General features: G+C 41.4%; 1 protein-coding gene across 1 annotated transcript in view; it reads left to right on the forward strand.

Annotated features, from left to right (window-relative positions):
• The window catches only part of LOC121549054 (5'-3' exoribonuclease 2), a 26,824-nt gene continuing 2,243 nt past the window's right edge, over positions 1-24,581 (forward strand). The window contains exons 1-28 of the mRNA XM_041860870.2: positions 1-230; positions 1,100-1,227; positions 1,481-1,592; positions 1,745-1,856; positions 2,010-2,068; positions 2,297-2,386; positions 2,686-2,758; positions 2,976-3,026; positions 4,197-4,354; positions 4,571-4,645; positions 4,856-4,989; positions 5,108-5,165; positions 5,386-5,493; positions 5,766-5,810; positions 6,236-6,379; positions 10,989-11,077; positions 12,488-12,623; positions 14,390-14,497; positions 14,611-14,700; positions 15,959-16,031; positions 16,240-16,323; positions 16,655-16,752; positions 16,915-16,994; positions 17,097-17,153; positions 18,113-18,181; positions 18,649-18,783; positions 19,540-19,655; positions 23,220-23,289. Of these exons, the coding sequence (XP_041716804.2) occupies positions 156-230; positions 1,100-1,227; positions 1,481-1,592; positions 1,745-1,856; positions 2,010-2,068; positions 2,297-2,386; positions 2,686-2,758; positions 2,976-3,026; positions 4,197-4,354; positions 4,571-4,645; positions 4,856-4,989; positions 5,108-5,165; positions 5,386-5,493; positions 5,766-5,810; positions 6,236-6,379; positions 10,989-11,077; positions 12,488-12,623; positions 14,390-14,497; positions 14,611-14,700; positions 15,959-16,031; positions 16,240-16,323; positions 16,655-16,752; positions 16,915-16,994; positions 17,097-17,153; positions 18,113-18,181; positions 18,649-18,783; positions 19,540-19,655; positions 23,220-23,289 (2,627 nt within the window). The 5' untranslated portion in view covers positions 1-155. The remainder of the gene's footprint in view (positions 231-1,099; positions 1,228-1,480; positions 1,593-1,744; positions 1,857-2,009; positions 2,069-2,296; positions 2,387-2,685; positions 2,759-2,975; positions 3,027-4,196; positions 4,355-4,570; positions 4,646-4,855; positions 4,990-5,107; positions 5,166-5,385; positions 5,494-5,765; positions 5,811-6,235; positions 6,380-10,988; positions 11,078-12,487; positions 12,624-14,389; positions 14,498-14,610; positions 14,701-15,958; positions 16,032-16,239; positions 16,324-16,654; positions 16,753-16,914; positions 16,995-17,096; positions 17,154-18,112; positions 18,182-18,648; positions 18,784-19,539; positions 19,656-23,219; positions 23,290-24,581) is intronic.

Consider the following 24,581-nt stretch of genomic DNA (forward strand, 5'->3'; position numbering starts at 1 on the left):
CTATAACCCGGAAATCAACCGTGGTCTGTCTCTTATGTTGTAACGCGTAGCTAGCAAAACAGCTATCGATTTCTTCAGCCGTCGTTTTAACCAAGTCATTTTAAATATATGTCATAATTTATAGCTGTGTGTAGTGTATTGTTATACTACGGGAGATGGGAGTCCCCGCATTTTTTCGTTGGTTGAGTCGGAAATATTCTACGATTGTTGTCCATTGTACAGAGGAGAGGGTAAGCCTTTGTTTGTAGCCAGCTAGCTGATTGCTAGCTAGTGGTGCGCATTTTTAAGGCCGTGTAATAATGATATACTCTTTATTCCTGTAAGGTGTTTGTTAGCACAGCTAGCAGGTACGAACGTTACTGCACTTTAGATATCAAATTACCTATCTAGTTATTATCACTTTTCTCTTAACGATATAACTAACTAGTATAACATATTAACATAGCATTTGTCGATTGAATGAACAATGTATGGGATGCACGCAACTAGTTAGCCAGCCTACTATGCTACTTGCAATGAGGCGCGTTCACATGCACATTAGCCCGGGCCAGTCTAGTCTGGGGCTAAAATAGCTAACTAAACTCCACGATTTACTATGTAGTTGTCGGTGACTGGAGCTCCGACGTCACAATTTAAAATAAAAAACGACGTACTTCAGCACCCAAAAAATAGACCTCAATTACACAGAACAATGTCGTGTGTAAATCTTTGTTCGCTAAAATCAGTCATTTTAAAAATTAATTTAATTTTGTGACGTCGGAGCTCCAGTCCGCCCACACTATTCGCCGCCCAATTCCATCGTACATCGTTGAGTTTAATTGTCTAGGGCGAAGATAGCCCGGGGCTAACAATTAATTGTGAAACGACTATTGAGTGACAAATTGTCGTTGCGCATGACGAGTCGAGTTGGTTTGCAAACAAACTGAAGCTAGACAGCCCGTCAATGTTTGACTAGAGAACATTTAGCAGAATCTTATGCATGTCATAGCCAAGTAACGTTTCATATAGATAGCTACAAACCTTATTTATCGTTAGTTCTCATTGCAACTCATTTAAACAAGAATGTTTAATTTTGTTTTCATCTTCCCTTCACTCACAGTCCAAGGAATGCAATGGCATACGGATTCCTGTTGATACCAGCAAACCGAATCCAAATGAAGTGGAGTTTGACAATTTGTACTTGGACATGAATGGGATAATTCACCCATGTACACATCCTGAAGACAAGTTAGTCCTCCTCACAGAACATAGTTTTGTCCCAAATGGCACCATATTCTCTTTATAGTGTATTACTTTTGACCAGGGCCCATAAAGCTATGGTTAAAAGTAGTGCACTATATAGGGAATACTGTGCCATTTGGAATACATCCAGGCGGTGTATAAATAGTTATTTATCTCTATAGTAGAACTCTTGTGTATTACATTGAATTGTGATGATAATCTAGTCTTCACACTCTAAAACTCAACTTCCCTTTCACAGGGCTGCACCTAAAAATGAAGATGAAATGATGGTTGCCATCTTTGAATACATGGATCGGCTCTTCAATATTGTGCGGCCCAGAAGGGTTCTTTACATGGCAATTGATGGAGTGGTAAATTCTGCTGCTTTCTTTTCATGAGAGATTTTTGTAAAAATCTATTGATCCCTTTTTTTTAAAGATTTTCTACAGTATTGTACAAAACAATATGTTGGCCAATGACCTGTGCAGCAGCAGTAGTGACATTATGTTGTTTCTCTGTACAGGCCCCTCGTGCCAAAATGAACCAGCAGCGGTCCAGGCGATTCCGCGCCTCCAAGGAAGGAGTGGAACTGGTTGAGGAGAAATCCCGCATCCGAGAGGAGATCCTCGGGAGAGGTGCATATATTTTCAGAAAACTGTCTATACTTTTTTTTATCCTTCCAATAGCATTTAGATAGCAGACTGCTAAGCACTTATTTAATTACAAATATTTGCCATAACAGAATGACATGAAATATATAAAACAACGTTTTAATCTTTACCTTTTAGGAGGGTATCTTCCATCAGAGGAAATCAAGGAGAGATTTGACAGCAACTGTATCACCCCAGTAAGTATATGAGGCTTTTCTTGTTGTAGAATAACAATATTTTGTAAGGCTATGTGTTACTGTCGCCAATATTTTGCAGTGTAAAAAGCCTTTTTGACGCTGCGCTAAAGCTGAAATCTTGTGCAGAGGAACTTGCCCCTGCTACTTTTTGACCAGTTTTTGTTGTGAAGCTGCTAAGGTGTGAATACTGTCTGGAACTTCATTATTATTCATTTGAAAATTCTCTAGGGCACAGAGTTCATGGACAACCTTGCAAAGTGTCTCCGTTACTACATTGCAGACAGACTCAGTAATGACCCTGGATGGCGTAACATTACAGTAAGTATTATTGCGAAAAGGTAATGGCATCTCTGAAAAAAACCACAACAAATTCTAATGCTTTGGTGGTTTAATTTATTAAAAAGCTGACACGTTTCAATCTCAAGCTGACTCATTTAGACCGTTTCGGCTTTTGAAAGTGTTATGTTGGTCTATTCTTCTGCTCAGACTTGTTAAGGTCTTAGAACATTTCTCAAGATGTGCTTATTGGAAATGAAACAAAGGTCACGTCTGACACAGTCATATGCATTGAATATTGCTATCAATGCTCATATGAAAACATTATTTGTTCATTCTAGGTCATCTTGTCTGATGCCAGTGTCCCTGGTGAGGGGGAACATAAGATCATGGACTATATCAGACGACAGAGAGGTACGAGTCATTCATGGTCGTTTTACAATATGTGGCTATTGACCATTTTAAAGGTCATTTGTGACATTGTAATATGGCTGTGATTTCTACCAGGCATATTACAAAGTCTCAAATGGCCTTCCATCTTAGTGCAGTTTTTTTCAAGCTCTTCAATCACATGTATGTTACCTATATGTAATGACTCAATCCATCCATTTATCACTTTTGTTTCTCACAGCTCAGCCCCACCATGACCCCAACACACACCACTGTCTTTGTGGAGCTGACGGTAAGCTTTGCACCACAATGGTCTCTCAGTATTGAAGATTAACCAACACATGGTCACTCTGAATCAAAATAGGAGAACCTTGAGTATCTACAGCAAAATAGCTTTCCCCAAAGCTGTGTTTTTATATATCCTGCTGCTTATAATTATGAGAGAGCATGATGGATGCAAATTACTGTTAAGACTCATGTCAAACCAACTCGAAGGTATGTAAATGCATAGTGATTCTTATTCAGGTTTTGTTGAGTAGTTATCAATAATTGTAGGGCATACAATGTTACCTTATTGAGCCTGGCGGGCAGAAGTGGTTGACAGTGATGACGGACATGCATTGTTTTTCTAAGACTACGTCTGAGACGGCTAATTAAGTTATGCGCCTTAACTGCAGGCAATGCTTTGCAAAATGTTACTGATCCAGTACATATAAACAGATTCTTGGTTTCCAGTCCTTAAAACAGGTGGCAAAATTACTTGCAACATTCCAACTTTGTATATTGTTAGATGATAGGGCTTCTCTGTTTTCTGCAGGCCTCATTGTTCTGCTATATTAATGGCCAGTTTAGAGTTTTGAATGGGTGCACTTACGCAGGACATGATAGATAAAAGCTTCAGCCTTCAATGGTTCATAATGCACTTGGTGGACAAAGGAGGGATAATATTGCGTGTAATTAGCTTGAAGAGGAGCCTGATACATTCAGGCTCTGTCCCAAATGGCATCCTAGGCCCTATATAGTGCCCTACTTTTGACCAGGATCAGTGGGGCTCTGGTCAAAAGTAGTGCACTGTGTAGAGAATATGGTGCCATTTTGGGCGCAGGCTCACTCCCCCAAATGGATAAATCATGCTATTGTACGTGTATATTAACATTTGTAGATGATAATGCATGCATGGCTCATAATGTAGGCTAGGTCATTTAATTAACATAATACCTTAGAAACCTGAGTTCATTGTCCCGGATGACAATGCACGTATAAAACGCAGTACTTCAGAGCTATTTTCAGCCTTTCAATGTGTTGCAAGATTTTCTGTTTGCACAAAAATACTGAAGGGTCGAAACACGTGGGTTTTACATTTAAAAAATAAAGACGCTCTTTAATCAACTGCCACTGTTAACTTAGAGTTGCTGAATTTCCTCTTCAATTCTGTTTGCATATTTTATTTGGATTTCCCTAGCTGACCTTATCATGCTGGGCCTTGCTACTCACGAGCCCAATTTCACCATCATAAGAGAGGAGTTCAAGCCCAACCAGCCTAGGCCCTGTGCTATGTGTGGACAGAAAGGCCATGAGATCAAGGACTGCCAGGGAGTGGCCAGGGAGAAACAGGGAGAGGTACATTGACATTATAGCTATGTCTCCAAGGGCCTGTTTCATGGACACAGATTAGGCCTAGTCCTGGACAAAAAAGCATTTTCAATGGAGCTTCTCCATTGAGTTTGGTTTTTAGTCCAGCACTATCTGTGTTCAGTAAATCTCCCCTAAAAAGTCTACATTCCATTTGCTCTACATTTATCAGCAATGATGACTAATATTGTGTTCTTATTGCAGCATGATGAGTTTGCAGACACTATGCCGGCTTCTGAACAGGAGTTCATATTCATCAGGCTGTGCGTTTTGCGCGAGGTACGTTCCGTCAGACATTCTTGAATTTCTAAAAAGACTGGTAGTTGTGTTTATGGCCATGTAGCTGGTAATTCTCTCATCCATTGTGTTATTGGTTGTATGTGTGAAATAAGTCCTTGACTTATCTTCCGATCAAAATTGGATAAGGTATCGGCATGTCTCTCCCCAGTTTTATATGTGTTTATCATGGCCCGTTTCCTTTTCCTACAGTACCTGGAGCGAGAGCTGACAATGGCCAGTCTGCCCTTTCCATTTGACTTTGAGAGGACTGTCGACGACTGGGTCTTCATGTGCTTCTTTGTTGGCAATGATTTCTTGCCCCACTTACCGTCCTTAGAGATTAGGTAAGCCTGACTGAACTGAGATTATGCTTACCATCTTGAAAACACCTTGACAAAAAAATGAATTCTCGCTGTTTCCATACATTTCAATTGTTGATGATACGTTTCATGTGTCTTTCAGAGAGGGTGCAATAGATCGTCTGGTGGGCATCTACAAAGACGTTGTGCACAAGACTGGGGTACGTTTTGTCAGTGTAGGCTTAAGTCAGTTTCTCAAACACCGATTTTAGTCCTCAACTAAAAAGCATGCTCAATTGGAATTCTCCATTGAAAAAGGTTTTTGGTCCAGGACGAGGCTTAAGTTGTCTAGGACACAGGCCCTTAAAACCTGTCCTGACCTTTCGTCCTTGCCCAGGTGTCTGTTCATAGGCCTAACTTGGTATTTGTCTCTCCTCACAGGGCTACATCACAGAGAATGGCTTTGTCAAGTTGGAGAGTGTTGAGTTGATCATGCAGGCAATCGGCGTGGCTGAGGACAACATCTTCAAGAAGCGCAAAGAGGACGATGTAAGATGAAGGATGATCAGTAGCTTTCAGCAGGGACATTACTGCTGTTCAATAAATCATGTTCTTTGGCTAAACTGTAGGGTGGGAGTTTTTCCATATTTACATGAACCACTGCATGGTTATTTGATTAAACTAACTCTCTCAGGTGGGTATTTTGTCATTTTAAGATAATGTAGACGATGCCAATGTCAGGCAATTAGTCACTGTGAACTGAAAGCCCATGTCCTTTTCCAGCTTCACTGTTTGTGTAACTAATGGGGTTTGTCTTGTAGGAGGGATTCAAGCGAAGGAATAAGGAGAAAAAGAAGAGGATGAAGGTAAGTGGAAAAATATGTACATTTGTTATTATAGCTTGACTTTGTATGGTGTGGTTTAAGATGTGGCAATGAAGTCTCATTTGTTTGATAAGATGCCCTTAAACTCTTCACATTTTCCATGTTTCTTTGAACTATGACTAAGCATGGCCATTCATTTCAATGGGCAATCACACAGTATTTTTCATTTATTCTGAAACTGTCAGTGTCATAGCTCTGTATTGAAGATGAAGACTGTTTCAAATGTTCCCTCAATAGATGTGTTAAATCAGGGGTGCACAAATCTGGCCCTTGAACATCTGCAACATTGTATGCTAGTTTTTTCTTTGGACAAGTGACTAATTTAGACCTGGGAAACCAAAAGTCTGTGCAAGATTTGGGAAACTAGGAAACAAGTGGGAAACTTAAATTGAATTTGTGTTCCCTAGGCTCAGCAGCAGGGCCCATCCTACCTGACCAGCGGTCAGTTTGCCCCCCAGGCCCTTGGCGGCAGAGGCAGACCTGAGGTTGTTCAGAACGCCCGGCACCAAGCCTTCGATATGAGGATGCAGGGCAGGGACCAGCACAACAAGGTATGATGGGGGCTGATCATGGGGATATTGCTTCCTCTTAACTTGGTGCAGCAGGAAGAAAGCCCCCTATTAGTCACTAATGAGTTGTTTGGGCGCAGCAGGCAATATGGGACATTTTCTACAACTCTGTGGTTAGTGTCTGCTCTGAGATTGGGGGTTCAATCCCCAACCGAGTCATACCAAAGACTCTAAACTTTTCTAGGCATAAGACTTAAGTGGCTCCTTAGGGCCCCGCACCTCTAGGGCCCCCCAACTCAAAAAAGGGTTTGAAATGTGTTGGTGCATCAGAAGTTTTCTTCATGTCATGTCAGTCACTGACAGTCCCTCAATTAGCTAATGTCAGCTAACATTTTCTGGATTGCTAGGTAAGTATCATGGCCAAATTACTGACTGGGCACGCAAGGCACGTTATCTGGCCACTTTGATTTTGTTAGTCACTCTCACTCAGAAATCATATGAGCATGGCATAAGTCATGGCAAAATGTGTAGAACTACAGGAAATGTGTGGAACTACAGGAAATGTGCATGAAACTGCTATTTTCTCACCACCCCATGGCAAAATGAGTAGAATCGCATGAAATTTGTTTTAACTGCTAAATGTTATCTGCCCCATGGGAAAATGTGTGGAATTGCACGTAATTAACTTTTAAAGCTGCAAATTTCTCTCCGCCACCAAGATGGGGGGCACAAATGTTTTGCTCGCAAGGTGGGGGGGCCCAACCAAATTTCGCTTAGGGACCCCAAAATGCTCCACACGGCCCTGCTTGGCATTAAGGCGATGCCTTACTTGCATAATTATACAATTTATAGGTGATTTAAAAGTAGTCTCTTTATTTCAGGATGTTGCACAATCCCTAAAAGCCATAATGAAGAATGGTGGCCAGGTATGCCACCACTGATTTGATTACCTTCAGTTTGTAGTGATTTAAAAACTGGACCAGAATTTATGGCTTGTATTGATCAAATGCAGTGGAGGACTAACTCCCAGAATAAAGGAAACACTTGAGTAAATGAGTGTGGCGTCACTTATGGTGTGGGGTACATTTTCCTGGCATGGTTAAGGTCCACTCAACCCCTTAGCGGGCAAGGTAAACGCCAATAAATACACCGCCATTCTGAGTGATCACCTTCAACCTACGGTGAAGCATTTCTATCCTGATGGGAGTGGCCTCTTCCAGGATGACCATGCCCTCATCCACATGGCATGAGTGGTCATTGAATGGTTTGATGAGCATGAAAACGATGTAAACCATATGCCATGGCTCTCAGTCACCAGATCTCAACCCAATTGAACACTTATGGGCGATTCTGGAGCGGTGCCAAGGCGCATTGAAGCTGTTCAGGTGGCTTGTGGTGGCCCAACGCCCTATTAAGACACTATGTTGCGGTTTCCTTTATTTTGACAGTTACCTGTATGTACCCAGGGCTCTAAAGTTTGACCATTTTGGTCGCATATGCTCCTAAATATTTTGCTGTGCGGCTAGAAAAAATTGCCCAGAATAGTTCTGATTAGGCCTCGCTGTACCGCTGCCTCTGAATGCCATATCCCGTGTCTGCAGCTTCTTTTGACCGCACAGGAAAATGGACACAGATTTAAAAAGGTTTCAAACCATGACTAGAGAGAGCCTGTCAACGAATTCAGCAAATAGTTGCTGTTTTTATGAGTGAGTTCATGGTTACGTCTTTATTCAGCACTGTCAACACTTTTCTAAGCCATAAAATGCGCTTCTCCCTCCTTTCACTCGCGCTTCAACTAGTAATGCAGCTGCAATGAATGAGTAGAAAAGTGTATCGAAAGGCTTGTATTATTATATATATATTTATTTTTTTTGTGCATGAGGCAGAAATAATGCGGTGCGACTTGAGTTCCGCCATCAGCTTGAAGACGACTTCCCTTTTTTGATCACGGTCAGTCTCCGCGCCAGGAGGGAGAGCAGAGGGGTGGTGACCATCAGATGCAGGCGCCATCAGTCCAGTAAAATAAAAAACATTATTTCAATTTATGCTCACTCTGCTGTACCTCCACAAGTAATACAACTGATTTATAACCAGTGTGATCATAAACCTTAAGTTTAGAAATATAATATAACAATATTGGCTGGCCTATAGCCTACTGCACAAACCTCATTGCTACAAAACTGTTTTTAATCGGTTAGGCCGGACAAAGTTGATTTACTGTTTTAACAGATTTTATTTCTTCAGAAAAGTGACTCAAGTGAGCAGAATGTTTTTACAAATCCCTCCCAAGTTAAAATGGACTCCAAATTGATACCAAGTGAGAGGGTTTTTTCAGAAATAGTGGAAGGAATAAATGAATACTCTACCACATTGTCCTAGGCACCTGTGCAAGCTTTAGGCCTAATGTGGGCTTCAAGAGTTATTTTATTCCATGTGAAAACCTACGCTAGGATATCCTTCCTGTTTTATTTAGAAAAGGAATGCAGATGTTAACAATGTTATTTGTTATAAGCGTGAGATAAAACACAATGGGCAGTATATCTTGTTTAATCAGTTCATTACTTAAATGTATAGCCTAACTAGGCTTTAACAAAGCATTAATACAATACAAATATTAAAAGGCCTACCATAGACCACACTTTTTAGGAGAAATAGCTTGCTTTATATAAAGGGGGACAATCATTCAAGTTGTCTGTCCAATGAGTGCGATCCAATCCCTATCTACAGGATAACTTAATTTAATGTGAAGTATAGGGTAATAAAGTAGGTTCAAAAACTGGCTGTTTGGATGCTGGTTGGATGAGCAGCGTTCCAAGCCGTGCTGTATTGGCCGTCACACACCTATGCCTGCTAACAGTTCCATCTGAAAATTATCACTTGGCCTCCATAAGAATAATCTTGTTCATGTTGCTGTCCGAATCATCTCTTGTGTTTATCTAAACTCTCACCAGCCTAGCATTTAGTTTGGTACAGCGGGGGTTAATATAAGCCTCGCTGTCTGCCTGGCCGACGTCGGAAACAATGTTTCACTTTTTTAATTTCGATCTCTGTAGTACTTAGAGTGAACTGTGCCCAGGTAAATGGGTTGACTAGACCTCCGCTCTCGTTTAGTGCCGAACAACACCATTTACCTGTGACTGTATTCATGATACAGCACTGACTCCATTTACCTGTGACTGTATTCATGATACAGCACTGACTCCATTTACCTGTGACTGTATTCATGATACAGCACTGACTCCATTTACCTGTGACTGTATTCATGATACAGCACTGACTCTTGTGACTTATTGCTTAAATATTTAATAGATTTTTTTCTGATTCAAGAATATAATGTATGCCATTTAACAGACGCTTTTATCCGAAGTGACTTACATAGACTAGGCCTATACTTTGTAGATAGACAATCATTCAAGGTCTGTCATGTAGCATTGGAAAAAGTACATTTCAGTCTAGCCATAGAGTATAGCCTATTGTAGCATCTACAGAAACAAATTTTTTTTTAACATGCGCAATTAGATGCATCAATCCATTACAGTGCAAATTTGAGGCCAGTAGGCCTATACAGTCAATCACTCACCGCATCCTCCTTCATTTGCCTCATCCGGCTGCTATGAAAAGCCCCTACCTTGGAGTCAGTTGACCACATTGTGGAGCTCCTGATCTGTGCGTGCCACTGGCGATGCATTTTGCAGGATGTGCGTGCTGTTTTCGGCAGCGCATGATAACTTCAAATGCATTTAATCTTGGTGTTGTCTGTCGGCCTGCTGCAGGCAGAACCGGTAAAATGTAAGTTATGAATCACAAATCACCATACAGCTGACACTTCGATGTCATCACTCATTTCGATTTCAATCTGGTTGTCCAAAATACTATCTGCTTGCACTGCTTCTTTGCTGATGAATGCCCTGATCTCTGGCCAGTCGTTTGGTTCGTTGACGTTGTTGTCACTGTCCAATCAGAGGTCCGAACGTTAACAAGCACATGATCTGAGGTGGTTTGGTCTTTTATTCTCGCGTATCAGCTTGGAAAATCCTCGAGCGGACAGTGCATTATATGAACAAAGCGCCGCATAAATTGGCACACAAAGTGAAGCGGGGCATCCGTTAAACTGTAAATCAAGTTTGTCTGGCCTAATTGTTACATAGGCTTAAGTTTGTCATGTAGATCATTGATACCAATGCAAAATGTTAATTTAGTGCCTTGTATGTATCCGATGTCAAGTCTGAGTGCAGTACCCATTTTATATTATTGCCGGTCTTTGCAAGGTTATTTTTACGAATGTACACGGTAACAAGCTGTTACAGTGCCTCCATTCGCTCTGCCTTTGCTACATAAATGCATTAGAACAATAGCCCAAGCTGTTATTTGCACATGACAAAGGTGTTCACAATGGAAGCGTGGCAAAGGGGAAGGTCTGCGCGCTCTACCTGAGATGGTTTTATTTCTTTAGGATCAGTTTATTATCTCTTACACAAAGGAGAATATCAGTCCCAACCTCTCTTGCGTCCTCCACGATGGTGAAATATTTTTAGGTTGCTTAGCGGGTTGCTGCTTGTCCGACTGAAAGAGATGGTTTGTGTATGTTTATTTCTAAGGATTCCTTGTATGCTATCTCCTGACAGTCCTCTCCGTCTTGTCTCTTGTCCAGGCAGGGACCAGTGATGGGCAGGATAGCCGCGGTGTGAAGCGGAAAGCCGAGGACAGCGACAGCGAACCAGATCCTGAAGATAACGTCAGGTAAACGCCTACGCTTCAGTCAATCAGCCAGTCAGTCAACCAGGTACTCTGTCAACCAACCAGGCAGGCATCTCAGCCAGGGAGATGGTGTGATTTATGTCTCTCCACTGCAGTGCCCCTCTGTGGTCTCTTACTACCTCCAACCACCCTCTCCTACTCCCTGCAAGTTATTAATATGGAAAGGAGGAATATTGTCATAAATTCCTGATGCGCTCGCCAAAGCTGTTAAATCCATTGGGCTAAATTGGTATTCATGGAGGCTTTCCTGTTACTAGGCTGCTCTCCTTGTGGGCCAGTGTGGGGGATTGGTTAGACAGATGCTGCTCATCTTTGATTATGTGTGCAGAATGGCACTGCATCGCCAATCTACTAGTATGTCGAAACCATTAAACTACTTCCTAAAGAAGCAAACTAGTTTTTCTGCCTTCATGGAAATGGACTGCTATGGTAATTACCAAATCCTGTATGTAAGGTGAGGAAATGGTACTATATATGTTACTCGGCATAGTGACAAACCAATGCAAAGGCTGATGAGAATGGTCTTCTCACAGTTATATTGATGAGCAGGCCCAAGGCTTTCATCCTTGCTTGTTAGATGGCTTTGTCACCTATACAATAGAACGAGTCGGCAACAGGCGGGGCCAAGTTAATACAATAGTTGATACAATGTTTCAAGTTCCTTGCAGACAGGCAATGCATAGCCAATGTGATTTTATAGGATATTTATTTATCAAGATATTTTCTACCTGCAGGCTGCAATGTTTTTATTTGTTTGCTTTATGTAGGCTATTTTTACATATTGGCAATATAAGTTACTTTTAGATTTATCATTTTCATTTTGAATTTTGATTAACCACATGACATAGATTTTTGAGATATGAAGACTTTATTATAGATAAAAGATGTGCATATGAAAATCGTAACTGGCATGCAGATCGGTAGAAATTGTATAACTTATCACTCCAAATGGAAAAGGTTGCTGACCACTGGTGTATCCTATTACTGGCATCTTCAGGAGCGTAATGCCAGCGAAGGCCAACAGCAGCGGTCAGTGGAGGAGGGTCGGGAAACGTTTTTCTTGTGTTGTTATTTATTTCTGGTTAGGCTATATTGATCTCTTGCTCCCTCTTTTTAGTAGTTTGTGTCTTCATTTTTAATCGCAGTGCTTAAAGCATCAGAAAAGCTCAGTAGCCTACATATAGTTGATTTTATATGGGAAAAATATACGTTAAATGTATACCAATCGATTGGTCGAAAGAACAGATGACTATCGGTTGACCAAGAGCGGACATCCGCGCCGACAAAAATCGTCCAATGGCTGAATCTAGTTGCCTACCCCCGCAATAGAACATGAACACCACTCCATGTGCATGAAGGAATGGGAAATGAATGTGACTGTCCCTGTGTTAGGTTGTGGGAGGATGGCTGGAAGCAGCGCTACTACAAGACCAAGTTTGACGTTGACGCGACTGACGATGACTTTCGCAAAAAGGTGGTGAAGTCCTACGTGGAGGGTCTCTGCTGGGTCCTGAGATACTACTACCAGGTACAGCACTCGAAATCAAAGTGTATTTGTCATATGCACAGGATGCAGTGTCACATATACACAGAAGGCCTTACGTGCACAGCGGAGAACTATCATCATAACGGCCCTCACAAAATGGGCTTTAAAAACCCCAAGGCCTAGTCAAATAGGATGGGTCATCTTTCAATGGTCAATTATTTTACTGATTATTGATCAGTATTAAATAGAAATGTGACTGTTTTTTCGCTTTGAAAATGTACACTTCGACCCATAATTTCAGGTCTCAGGGGATTACGGAGTATTCTCTGGAGGAGTTTGTTCACTATCTGATGGATCAAGCTGTCCTAGCTACTCTGTTTGCTTTGTCACCAAACGGCCCCCCCAAAAAACAGACCTATGTAATATCGCTTTAACTGTTTAGATGTAGATGCAGATCTTGATCTTTAACTTTAAATTCAATAATTAGGTGTCCGTTCTCTCGAGAAGATCCTAGTCTGATTAGACTGGTGCTTAGGGATTTGTCCAAGGTAATTGTGAGCCCTGTTCATGCGAGGCCCTTATGTTGACAACACATGCTCGGCAATCAACGGCAGTCCCAGGGGACGGCCTGAATGTATTCATTACTCAGGCCCTCAATTGACGGAGACGTGTCTCTTAGTTTCCGCCACACATTCACCGGGTTGGTTGTGCCGCTGGAGTTATGATGCGTGCGCACATGTTGCCAAACGCTGTGGGGGAACGGGTTAGTCAGAAACCAAAACACAGAGCTAAAGCTCAAACCTGTTTTGTGGGGGGGGATCGCTCTGCATAAAATGGCGTTACCTTGATTTGTCACGTTTGTTTAAAAACATCCGATTTGTGCCGGGGAATTTGATTATGTACATCTTCTAGGGCTATGTAAATATTTAAACATGGGTATTTCGCAGTTTTTGTCCGATTCTCAATTTTTTTTAAATCCCGTTGGCAAAATGGCCACATTTTTGTTATTTGAATGAATGATGTTTCATAATAGACTTGTCCGCATTTAAATTAGATTTGCCGAGTCTGATGTGAAGACTGTTGAAATTAATAGGGGACCTCATTCTCTACGAGAAGAGCATTCTAGCCAGCCAGCCGGCGAAGGTCACCTATCGGTGTGACCTTTGAAATGGTAATTCACTAGCCGAGGATGAGTGTCTGGATTCTTTGGGTTAATATTCTTTTTAACTCCTCTGCACAAATATATAGTTTGAAAATACATTAAATATTGGATGAAATGAATTTCAGTGTTCATTTTGTTAGTGTTGTATAAGCGAAGAGGTACTAAGCTGGTATTGGAAAGTGTTTTTGGGACGTCCCATTTTCCAAGCCCTTCCCACCATTTCTTCCTTACACTGATTGTACTTCATGATTTAACAACCTCTACTACTTTATTTTCCAGTTTTCCCCAAGTATGCAATCTTATAAGATTTAAATGTCAGTCATACTCACAGGCAAATGTCACTTAGATTAGTGTCATGTAGGCTATATAATTAAATGGAATTTAGTTTGATAAAGGGGTATTAATTCACCCCTTTCCTGGGCATCCTTTTTAGTAGGCTATGTATTTACTATTTTACTGTTGAATTGCCATTGTTATTTCCGCAAATGAATATTTACACAAATAAAAGATAAGTAAAGTAAAATCTGCAGTGATTGGGCCCCAGTTAGCCAGTCATCTAATTAGACTGTCAGTGGACTTGGTGAGGTTTTGGAGGAGGATTATTTGTCCGGGCCGTCTCATTAACTGTTTGTCTGTTGATTGACAGGGGTGCGCATCCTGGAAGTGGTACTTCCCGTTCCACTACGCCCCGTTCGCCTCCGACTTCAAAGACATCAAAGGCATGTTCACCGACTTCGAGCTTGGGACCAAGCCGGTAAGAATGGACAGACTGCAGTGTTTTCTCTCTGTCATTCCACTTCAGTCTTCCCCTGGTTAAGCCTGTCTAATGTTCTGTGTGTTCTAATCTGTTGTTGCTGTGTGTTTCAGTTCAAACCCCTGGAGCAGCTGATGGGCGTTTTCCCTGCCGCCAGTGGAAATTTCCTGCCCGAAACATGGCGGTCACTCATGAGCAATCCAGTAAGTTTCACTTGATTTTACAAATTTTCAGCATAAAATGTTTTATAGTTGATAGTGTGAGCATCTGTAGATCATCTATAGGGGACCATAGATGTACAGTGAGCTCCGACACTATTGGGACAGTGACACATTTTCTTGTTTTGGCTCTGTACTTTGGATTTGAAATGATACAATGACTGAGGTTAAAGTGCAGACTGTCAGCTTTAATTTGAGTGTATTTTCATCCATATTGGGTGAACAGTTACAAAATAGCAGCACTTTTTGTACATAGTCGTCGTAACCCCCCCCCCCCCATTTTAGGGGACCAAAAGTATTGGGACAAATTCACTTATGTGTATTAAAGTAGTTAAAAGTTTACTATTTGCTCCCATATTCCTAGCACGCAATGACTACATCAAGCTTGTGACTCTATACATTTGTTGGATGCATTTGCTGTTTGTTTTGGTTATGCTTCAAATTATTTTGTGCCCTATACAAATTAATGGTAAATAATGTATTGTGTAATTTTGGAGTACTTTTATTGTAAATAAGATTTGAATATTTCTAAACACTTCTACATTAATGTATATGCTACCATGATTACGGATGAATCGTGAATGAGTGGAAAAGTTAGATGCACAAATACTGCTCGTCGAACGTCTCATTCCAAAATCATGAGCATTTATATGGAGCTGGTCCCCCCCTTTGTTGCTATATCAGCCTCTACTGTTCTGGGAAAGCTTTCCACTGATGTTTGACAATTAGGCCTGGCTCGCAGTAGCGTTCCAATTCATCCCAAAGTTGTTCGATGGGGTTGAGGTCAGGGCTCTGTGCAGGCCAGTCAAGTTCTTCCACACCGATCTCGACAAACCGTTTCTGTATGAACCTCGCTTTATGCACGGGGTCATTGTCATGCTGAAACAGGTAAGGGCCTTCCCCAAACTGTTGCCACAAAGTTGGAGGCACAGAATCATCTAGAATGTAATTGTTTGCTGTAGCGTTAAGATTTCCCTTCCCTTCACTTGAACTAAGAGGCACCCACATTTAATGTAGAAGTGTTTAGATACCTATTATTTTCTCAGTGCTGGAGTACAGAGCCACAGCAACAACAACAAAAGTTGTCCCAGTACTTTTTGGAGCTCACTATAACTGATATATTATCTGTGGTGGACTATCCAAATAAAGTGTGACCAATGTTATGATCATAGGAGTTAACTGCTACGCTACTACTGTTGTCAGTCACTGTTGAGTTCCCAACCTGTCGCTCCTTCTCCAACAGGAATCCTCCATCATTGACTTCTACCCTGACGACTTTGCCATTGACTTGAATGGAAAGAAGTACGCTTGGCAGGGTAAGTCAACAGATGATTTGACCGTTGACCTGAACACCTTGGCATGGCACTGAATGCAGGTGGTCAGTGTGTATGTCATGAATGATATACATAATGCTTTGCTTGCTCAATGGGGTCTAGAACGGGTACCACTAAAGCACTACTGCGAATGTAAAAAAGGACTTTATAGAATACATTTGATTGAATGTGTTTTCACCTTTGTGTGTAGGTGTTGCATTGCTGCCCTTCGTGGATGAGCGCAGGCTGAGGGCAGCCCTGGCTGAAGTCTACCCAAACCTCTCTACAGAGGAAAGTGAGTAATGGGATTCTTCAACTTGAAGCCGCCATTGTAAACCACTCCTTCAGAATATGAATGTATAACAGTGGTAGAGTCGCAGGTACTTTATTAATGAAATATTTAAAGTGTGAAGAAAACCACTCCTGGAAGACGAATGTGTAACACTACTTATTACTGAAGTATTCCACATGTGAAATTGACCAATTGAACACAGGAAGCAATGTTTATTCTCTTGAATGACCTTTGTGTCAGTGCTGATCAATAGGTTTATAATGTAAAGAACTCCCTTACAGGAATCCTTTTGAATATGAATTCAGTCAGCTGATGTGTTCACTCTTTGTTTCAGACCAGAGGAACAGCCTTGGCAGTGATATGCTGTTTGTGGGGAAGTCCCACCCTATCTGTGACTTCATCCAGGAACTGTACCGTGGAGAATCTCACGAGGTATGGCAAGAAAGCAGCATCCCTGCAATTTGATCAATCCATCTAATAGAAGTATTAAGGACTCCCTTGAAAACAGTGGCAATTACTGAGTGGACTATCCTGGCTAAATACATAAACATTACATTAAAATGAAATTAATATTGCTTTGTCTGTTTACCTCAGGGCACTGAAATGCCGGCAGAACTATGCCATGGAATTCAAGGTACATTAAATCTTGACGGAGACCCTATCCTACCAGATAAGTAAGGAACATCAATTTTCTTATCACTCTTTTTGATACGTTATTCATCCTTCTCTGGAGAGAATCATGGCTAACCTATGTGTGAAACCTCATTTGTTCTTAGGCCAGTGGAGTCTCCTATCCCCATGCTACGGGACATTGCACAGAACAGTGCCATTGGGTAAGAATAATATTTTACCTTCTTAATAACCCCAGTTGGGACACGTGACCGATTTCGGACCCTGTCCCAAATGGCACCCTAGCCCAGTGGGCCCCATGTCAAAAGTAGTGCACTATATAGGGAATACGGTGCCATTTAAGGATGAAGCAATGGTTTTCAGCATGATCCTCTGGCCTATAAATGATCTCTCCATTGTGTACATTTTTTATCATTACTTGAAGCTGTCACCTTATCTGTTTGTACAAAGACTGAATTCCGTACGATTGTTCACCTGAAGGGCAAGTTGACAATCCTAAGAGCGGTAGTCGTAAGTTCACGTTACTGCTTTACACTACGTGATTGATCTCGACCAGGAGGAGAAATCTAAAGTCACATTTTCCTTCTTCAATGGTTGACTTCAAATGCTCATATTTACCACAAGATAAATAAAGTCCTTGGATGTAATGACCTGCTCGGCCCTCTGGGGGTCAGCTTCTAAGAGGAGCTGAGACTCCCTTAATCGCATTGGGATTGTGTCCCAAATGGCACCCTATTCCATATATAGTCCACTACTTTTGACCAGATATAGGGAAAAGGGTGCCATTTGGGCATGGCCTCCCTCATTCACACTGGATTTAGAACAAGGCTGATGCCAAAAACCTGAATTGATACAATTTTTCTACGAACAGCGCTGGCGTATCCGATTTAAAATGCCATGGCTCGCTATTTCTCCATGGGACAAGATGGTTCTTAAATTCATTGCCAATGCAAGGCTTGGGGTCAGCTTTTCCTGGAGTTTTACTGAAGTGTTAACTTTTTAGGGAATCCACCTGAATTAACCAGGTTGTTCTTGTAAAATATTATTTGTTCTGTCTTCACTAAGGCTTAAGTACCGATTTTTATAAACTCACAAATTAATTATTCATAAAATAAATTGTAGCCCAAATTATTTAGTAAATAGTTCCTTTTTGTCTTGGCAGAGTGAAATATAAGGACCCACAGTTCGGAGAGACCTTTGTGTTCAAGGCTGTCATTCTTCCTGGAGCCAAGTAAGTTAATAGTTATTACAATGCATTGTTTTCTAATTAACATGTTCCCATTGCATCAGTGCTGTATATTATCTTACTGTGTGTATGACACCTTCTGTATGTGCTTAGATACATTGCCTAAAGAACAATGTTAATAAAGTCTTGGATTTATCTTAAACGCTATCAAAATACTTATTGCTACACCTTGTCTAGTGGATTTAAATGGATCTCAATTGAATTTGTACACCACATCTGTGATTATAAAGAATGGCATCCAGTATATTTGTCATTTTTGCATTCGTCACTCATGTCTCTCTCTCCTGTCCCCTTTGACAAAGGCATATAGTATATTCATTGTCTTTATTTTTTGTTGGTTCATGGAGCTCTTTATGACAGTGTGGTGTTTTCTGTTTGTTAATTTTTGTGTGGAAAAATCAATAACAATTTATAATAAAAATACATTAAAATAATGTCTCCTCGCCTCTCAGGCTTCCTGCCAAGGTGCTGAAGCCTGGAGACTGGGAGAGGGGTAACCGTGGTAGGGGTAACTGGAGGCCCCAACTGGGCTTCAACTCCAACCGGCAGCAGGTCCACCTGGACCAGTCATCCTTCAGGGCTCTGGGGTACGTGTACACCACTTCAGACCATTTTAGACTTGCAGCCAGACCAACTTGTATGATATCCCTTCAATGGTCACCCTTTTGATTTATGATATCTAAGCTCTTTTACTTTACTTAGTCAGACATTCACAGAAGGCTGTGTTTGTTTACTGTCACAGAAGGATGTGTTTGTTTACTGTTACATTGTTTACAAAGTAAATACTGTTGAACCAATCCCATGGAAAGTCCAAAAATGGATTTACCAATCCCGGATTGCCCCTTTTTAAGGAACCTGGGTAATTGAACATCTGGCTGATTCTGGACTGTAGCATGTTTAGTAATGAATTATGCATGCTGCCAAATAAACCATGATGTATTCAGAAATGTTTTTGCCCACCAAATCCTTAATTCTGTAATTTAAACAGTTATTTGCCTTGATGGGGCCAAATGGGCAGGTGTTCAGAGACTGGTAATTAGGAAAACCTGGCATAAATGAGTTATTTTCCCAGAGTTGGGTTTGCTTGTGTTTAGATGTGACAGCAAATGGTTAGTAGGCATGTCTATATACTAAATACCAGTAGGAATGTTTTTTTTTAAATAAAAATGTGTATTGTATGTGTAGGCATCTGATGCACCCAAATGTGTTACTCAATGAAGTAGCCGGCCACATTAGGGTTAGTAGACAGCTATTTGACTGGCAGCTGGGGCTTAAGGAACAGTGTGTCTGGAACAGCCCTTAGCTGATGTTTAATGTCTGTGACTTACGCTGTGTGTTTTCAGTCACAGCATTAACCGACAGCAGCAGGGAGGTGGACAGTACAGCAACGCTCCGCCCCCTGGCAACTACCACCAGGGGAACTACAGCAGGCCCCCCCACGGTGGTGGTCAATTTCCACGTAAGTCCTCTTACACACACACACACAGTCAGGCTTTAAAAAAACACCATCACTGCATCTCCCATCTAAAATATAGCCTTTACGTTGTCAATGCAGGGGTCTAGTAGTAACTATCTGAAATAGGTGATAGAAAAGCAGTTTTGTTGCACAGTAATCTCAGTTCCGAAAAGCCGTTTTGTTGCATGCTTTCTTACTTGCTGCTACATTTCACTTCCTTTGTCCTCGGCTGACATAATGTACCTCCTTCTAAAACGAAAAATAACTATTATACAATTAAATGGCCCTTTGTTCAACACTAGGGAGTTGGAATGGTGTAATCTGGAGGGTGCCATTCTCTCTTGGTCTCCCAGCCCCTAATCAGAGGCTCCTGGTTGGCCCCTGGCCCCGGCCTCAGCCCCATGCTCCTCTGAAAGCAGGGCTCTGGTCAAAAGTAGTACACTATACAGGGAATAGTGTGTCATTTGGGACTCGGACCCAGTTCTCCAATTTGACTTTGATGTTTCCATTTGCAAGTTGATGAATAATCTCATCTGGCTGCTGATAGCTTGTGGGGGAGCAGAGGCTATTCCAGTGGCACTTGATGCAAATAAGGCTTTTGGTTCCTTCGGATAGCGGCAGCCTCCCTTGGCCTCTGCTGTTCATCCCTGATGGTAAACTTGCCAATTAGCAGCTAGGACGGACTTCATCCTCTTTCTTTCTATATTATTTATTTTGATTAAGGCAATCAGGGTTAACACTCTGGCCCATCTGTGATTGTGGGCCTGTTTCTCTTCAAATTGTCACTTTACGTAAAGTTTTTTATTTTTTTTAATTCATGGCCTTCTAGTCCTGAAGAGAAATGTAATTATTCCTGCAGTTCTTTTGAATTGTAACTGCTTAATTTCACCGACTACTGTCCCTTTGACACTTGCCTTGAATAACCAACGGCAGAAATATATTTTCAATAACCAACAATATTGTATTTTTAGCTGTTTGAAGCTAACGTACAAAACTGAAAGTAAAAGACTCAAAAACTAAACTTAAGAACGGGAAACATAGAAATAGTGCACATTGAACAGATCTGCCGCTTCTTAGACTTGCTTTCAATGCGTGACAGTTCTACAACTTGCTTTCAATGAGAATGAAGTCTAACTCACATTTCTGTGAATTTGGTCGATCGCCCCAAAAGTAACATTATTGCAGCTTTAAGTCAGACCAATTTATGTAACATAATTGTAGAAATGTCTAAGTGTGTGTGTGTGTGTATTCCCATTCCATCCATAATAAGAGAATCTAGCGATTTTGGTCAACCATTTTATAAAAGGTTTAATGATTGTTATATTTATCTTGTAGACTATTGTGCACGGATTAATAACTAGTCTATATATGGTATGAGACGACATCGATCCCAACAGCACAATTAGCCAGGCAAGTTATTGAGACGAGACTAGAAATGTGACAACTCTGGGACGGTAGGGAGCTCAGAGCGCAAAGGCTTTTGTTGCTGTTAACTGTCTCTCTCAGGGAGGATCCACTAGGTTGTCAGTAATCACCCTGGTCGGGTTGGGGCCTTTGTTGGAATGGGGGGCTCCTGTGTCGCTGTTTGCTGATTAGTGGTGCTGGCTGCACTGGGAGACTGGGGGTGGTAATGAGATTGTCGAGTGCTTCTGGACACACTGGCCCCTCTGATAAAAGCCTTCTGGGACGATCCCATTTGATTGGCTGTGTGGTAGACTGGAGAGGGTTGAAACCAAAGTTAACTTCCCCTTTCAGTGTGCCACTACCTCCTGCGGTGATGTGTCAACCCGCTGCTTCTGAAACGTGCTGCAGGGTTTTGTTGGGCCTAATAAAAACAGCTGCTGTGTAATGACCCAAGGGAGCGACACTGCTGGTGGCCATTAGTCTTCTGACATCCAGTCACATTGTACTAGCAACTGTTTTTGTCACTGCTTTATTAAAAGTTGCAGTTTCATGGTATTCTCATGGAATTCCGTTTATTCTGTTTTGGGGCTAAAAGTTCTAGGCATAGAACGTTACCGACTGTTGGCATAATGAAAGAAAATGTGTATTGTGGAAATGTGAGTTGGTTTGGGATAGTTGTAATCCTTTGGGTTAATACAGTGAATGTGTAGTGTACTAAGGGATTTTAGGTGTAATCCTTTGTCTTTTGTATCACATGGCTTGGAGGACTGTAGTGGTTTAGATCAGTGTTAATTAAGGAGATTGACAGGTGTCTAATTGTAATTTCCTCCTTGGACTGACTGCTGGTCATCAGAACAGGGCAGAAGACTGACAGGATGTTACAGGAGTGTAATTGGGGCCAGAGTGGGTGGTCCTCAATAAGGTTGTTGGTCCACAAGACTATTAACTGTCAAGATTTACAAGTCTACATATCCAACCTAATCACTTTGTCTGAACAAACAGTTATGCATTGTTAGTATTTCAATTTTACGTAGTTCTTCTCTGTAGAATTTTCAATCACTTGACAAACATCTGCTGTTGTCAATTTTACTCCACCGCAAAAGTGACTGACCGACCAGTCCATATTCTCTTGGCCATCTCAGACCACATGAAACTCTCCAAATCATAACATTGAGCATTGGCCTCAAAGTGAAACTTTCAGTGTGTTGTCATCAGGCCAAACGTGCTTATTTCCCAGATATCCTATCTCCTATTTTTAACACCAACCTCCAATCCAGGTTTGTAAATGACTGGCTTTTCTTTGCTGAAGTTATTTTGATCGCACCCTTCACCCCGCCCCGCACCCTCTCCTCCCCTCTCAGCCACTCACCAGGCCTGCCCCTATAAACAAACAAGTCCCAGGCTTGCAGCTGTTCATTGCCTTGGCAACAGCGGATCTGGAAGAAGCAGCTCTCTCTACTTTTTAAAAAGTGTGGCTTTGTGAAGGGGCTCGCCGCGATGGAACCAGGGGTACTTGAGTCATCCACAGTGCTGCCCGCTGAATGCTTATTTCATTTTGCTGGAGACAAGAAATGCAAATGCAGCCTTTTTTTCCTCATCTTTTCCCCCCCACCTCAAATCCTAGCGTGGTTTAGTGCTTGAATGGGCTTAATTTCATCATTGCGACTGTTTTTATTTGTGTCCGTTTTTAGATTGAGATCTATGGGTTTCATATTGAGGTTAAGACTGCAAGGAATTGGGTTAATTTAACTTCTAACTTTTTACATACGGTCTCTGTTCTATACCAAACCTGAGTTTCCATTTTGATCGGCAAACACTGCAACAGGTTTAACTTTCACTCAAAGAAGGGATTACTTTGGAGTGGATTCCTAAAGTTATTATAAAATATTGTTGAAGTGTAGTCTCACTTTGTCAAACTAGCATTTTCACTAAATAGAGAAATGTCATAGCTGCTTTTATCTATGCAATATGTACCGACATGTATAGAAAATTACACTGATGGCAACTCATCAGAACAAAATTCTTAGGTATGCCTAAAGTATTGCTGTTTTTAAAAGAGCGTATTGCTCTCGTTAGCTTAGTAGTGTGTTAGCTGCTTAGTAGTGTGTTAGAGACTTTGGTTCCCCAGAACCACTTTTTGAATGTCTCTTTTGTCACTCACAGATTCCAGGCAGCAGGGTCTTCTAGGGGCACCTCCCCCATACAACCCTAACCCTGTACAGCAATATCCAAGGTGAGTCTATGGCAGTGTCTGCTTTTCATACATAGGCGTGTATTCACAAGGCCCCTCATCCTGGGCCTGTTAAATTAATGATTGATGCAGCAGCGTATATATATATATATATATATATATATATATATACACACTTTACAAACGGATGTTGTAGTATTTCTGCAAAGCCGCTGCCGCAGCATAAGAAATTAACCTTGGTAGTACATTTTGTATTTTTTTTACACCTTTTTTTAATTTTCTTTTTTTTTTTTACTACGTATGAGGTTTAGTGTAATATATATGGTTAGTATAAACTATTCCAGTAGTTTAGTGGTGACCACTGAGTTACACTAAATGTACAGGTAGATGACAGGCCTTCCTATATTAGTTGAGACCACTGGGCTGCACCATGGGGGGGCTTAGAGATGAATTAAGAATTTGGGAGCGCTAAACACATTTCTCTTGAAGGTTTGGCCAACTTAATGAGGCATCACTAATACCGCTCCAGCGGTAACATTCTGCACCACAGCCACAGTGTCCGCACAGACCTGCCATTGTTTCTGGCTCCAGACCTCTTGAAGGACTAATCAGCTTCTTGGGTTCAACTTTTCAGGCCTTCCAGGCCCATTGTGGCTCTCTGTCACCTTAGGTCACTAGTTATTAGTGGGCAAACTGAAAATAGTTTCTTTAACTACTTATACGAACGGGACCGAAATGAAATGCATAAGGAACTTGGAGGAGGGATTACAGATTCCAGTGCTCTGCTAAGTCTGGCATTGGGAAAGAATGTGACATGGTTCAATAATGAGGGATGGGCCCTTCTAGGACGGTTCCTACTTTTTTCCTTCGGCCATTGTAGTGAATAAGATGAGACTTAATATGGTTGCTTGGCTTTATGGATGGACACATTGCAGAGGCGTTATTCATGGAGAACCACGGTGTGCTCATCACACACAGGCAATGTGGTGTCCTCATTTCAGGGATGAGCGTGCAGTTCACGATTCAAGTGACATGTAAATGTATGGTTTATTTCATACTCTGGCATTCTTTTCATATTCTTATACTTTCAATCATGTGAAATGGGTGGCCCTTTTTTTATTCTTTTATGAATTCAATCTCCAGGTCTATACCAATTAGCAGGGATGTTGCTAGGTCACCACAGTCAATTGAAGGCTGCATCAATAGAACTTGAAACATCTTTTATTTTTTGCTCCTGATCAGGTGCTCTGATATATTTAGAATGAGGAAATCGGCAGGATAAATGCATGGAGCATGGCAAACGTGTTTGTAGCTGTCAATTAGGAGGGAAGACT

The sequence above is a fragment of the Coregonus clupeaformis genome, chromosome 33 (genome assembly GCF_020615455.1).
Source record: "Coregonus clupeaformis isolate EN_2021a chromosome 33, ASM2061545v1, whole genome shotgun sequence".
Classification (NCBI taxonomy): Eukaryota; Metazoa; Chordata; class Actinopteri; order Salmoniformes; family Salmonidae; genus Coregonus; species Coregonus clupeaformis.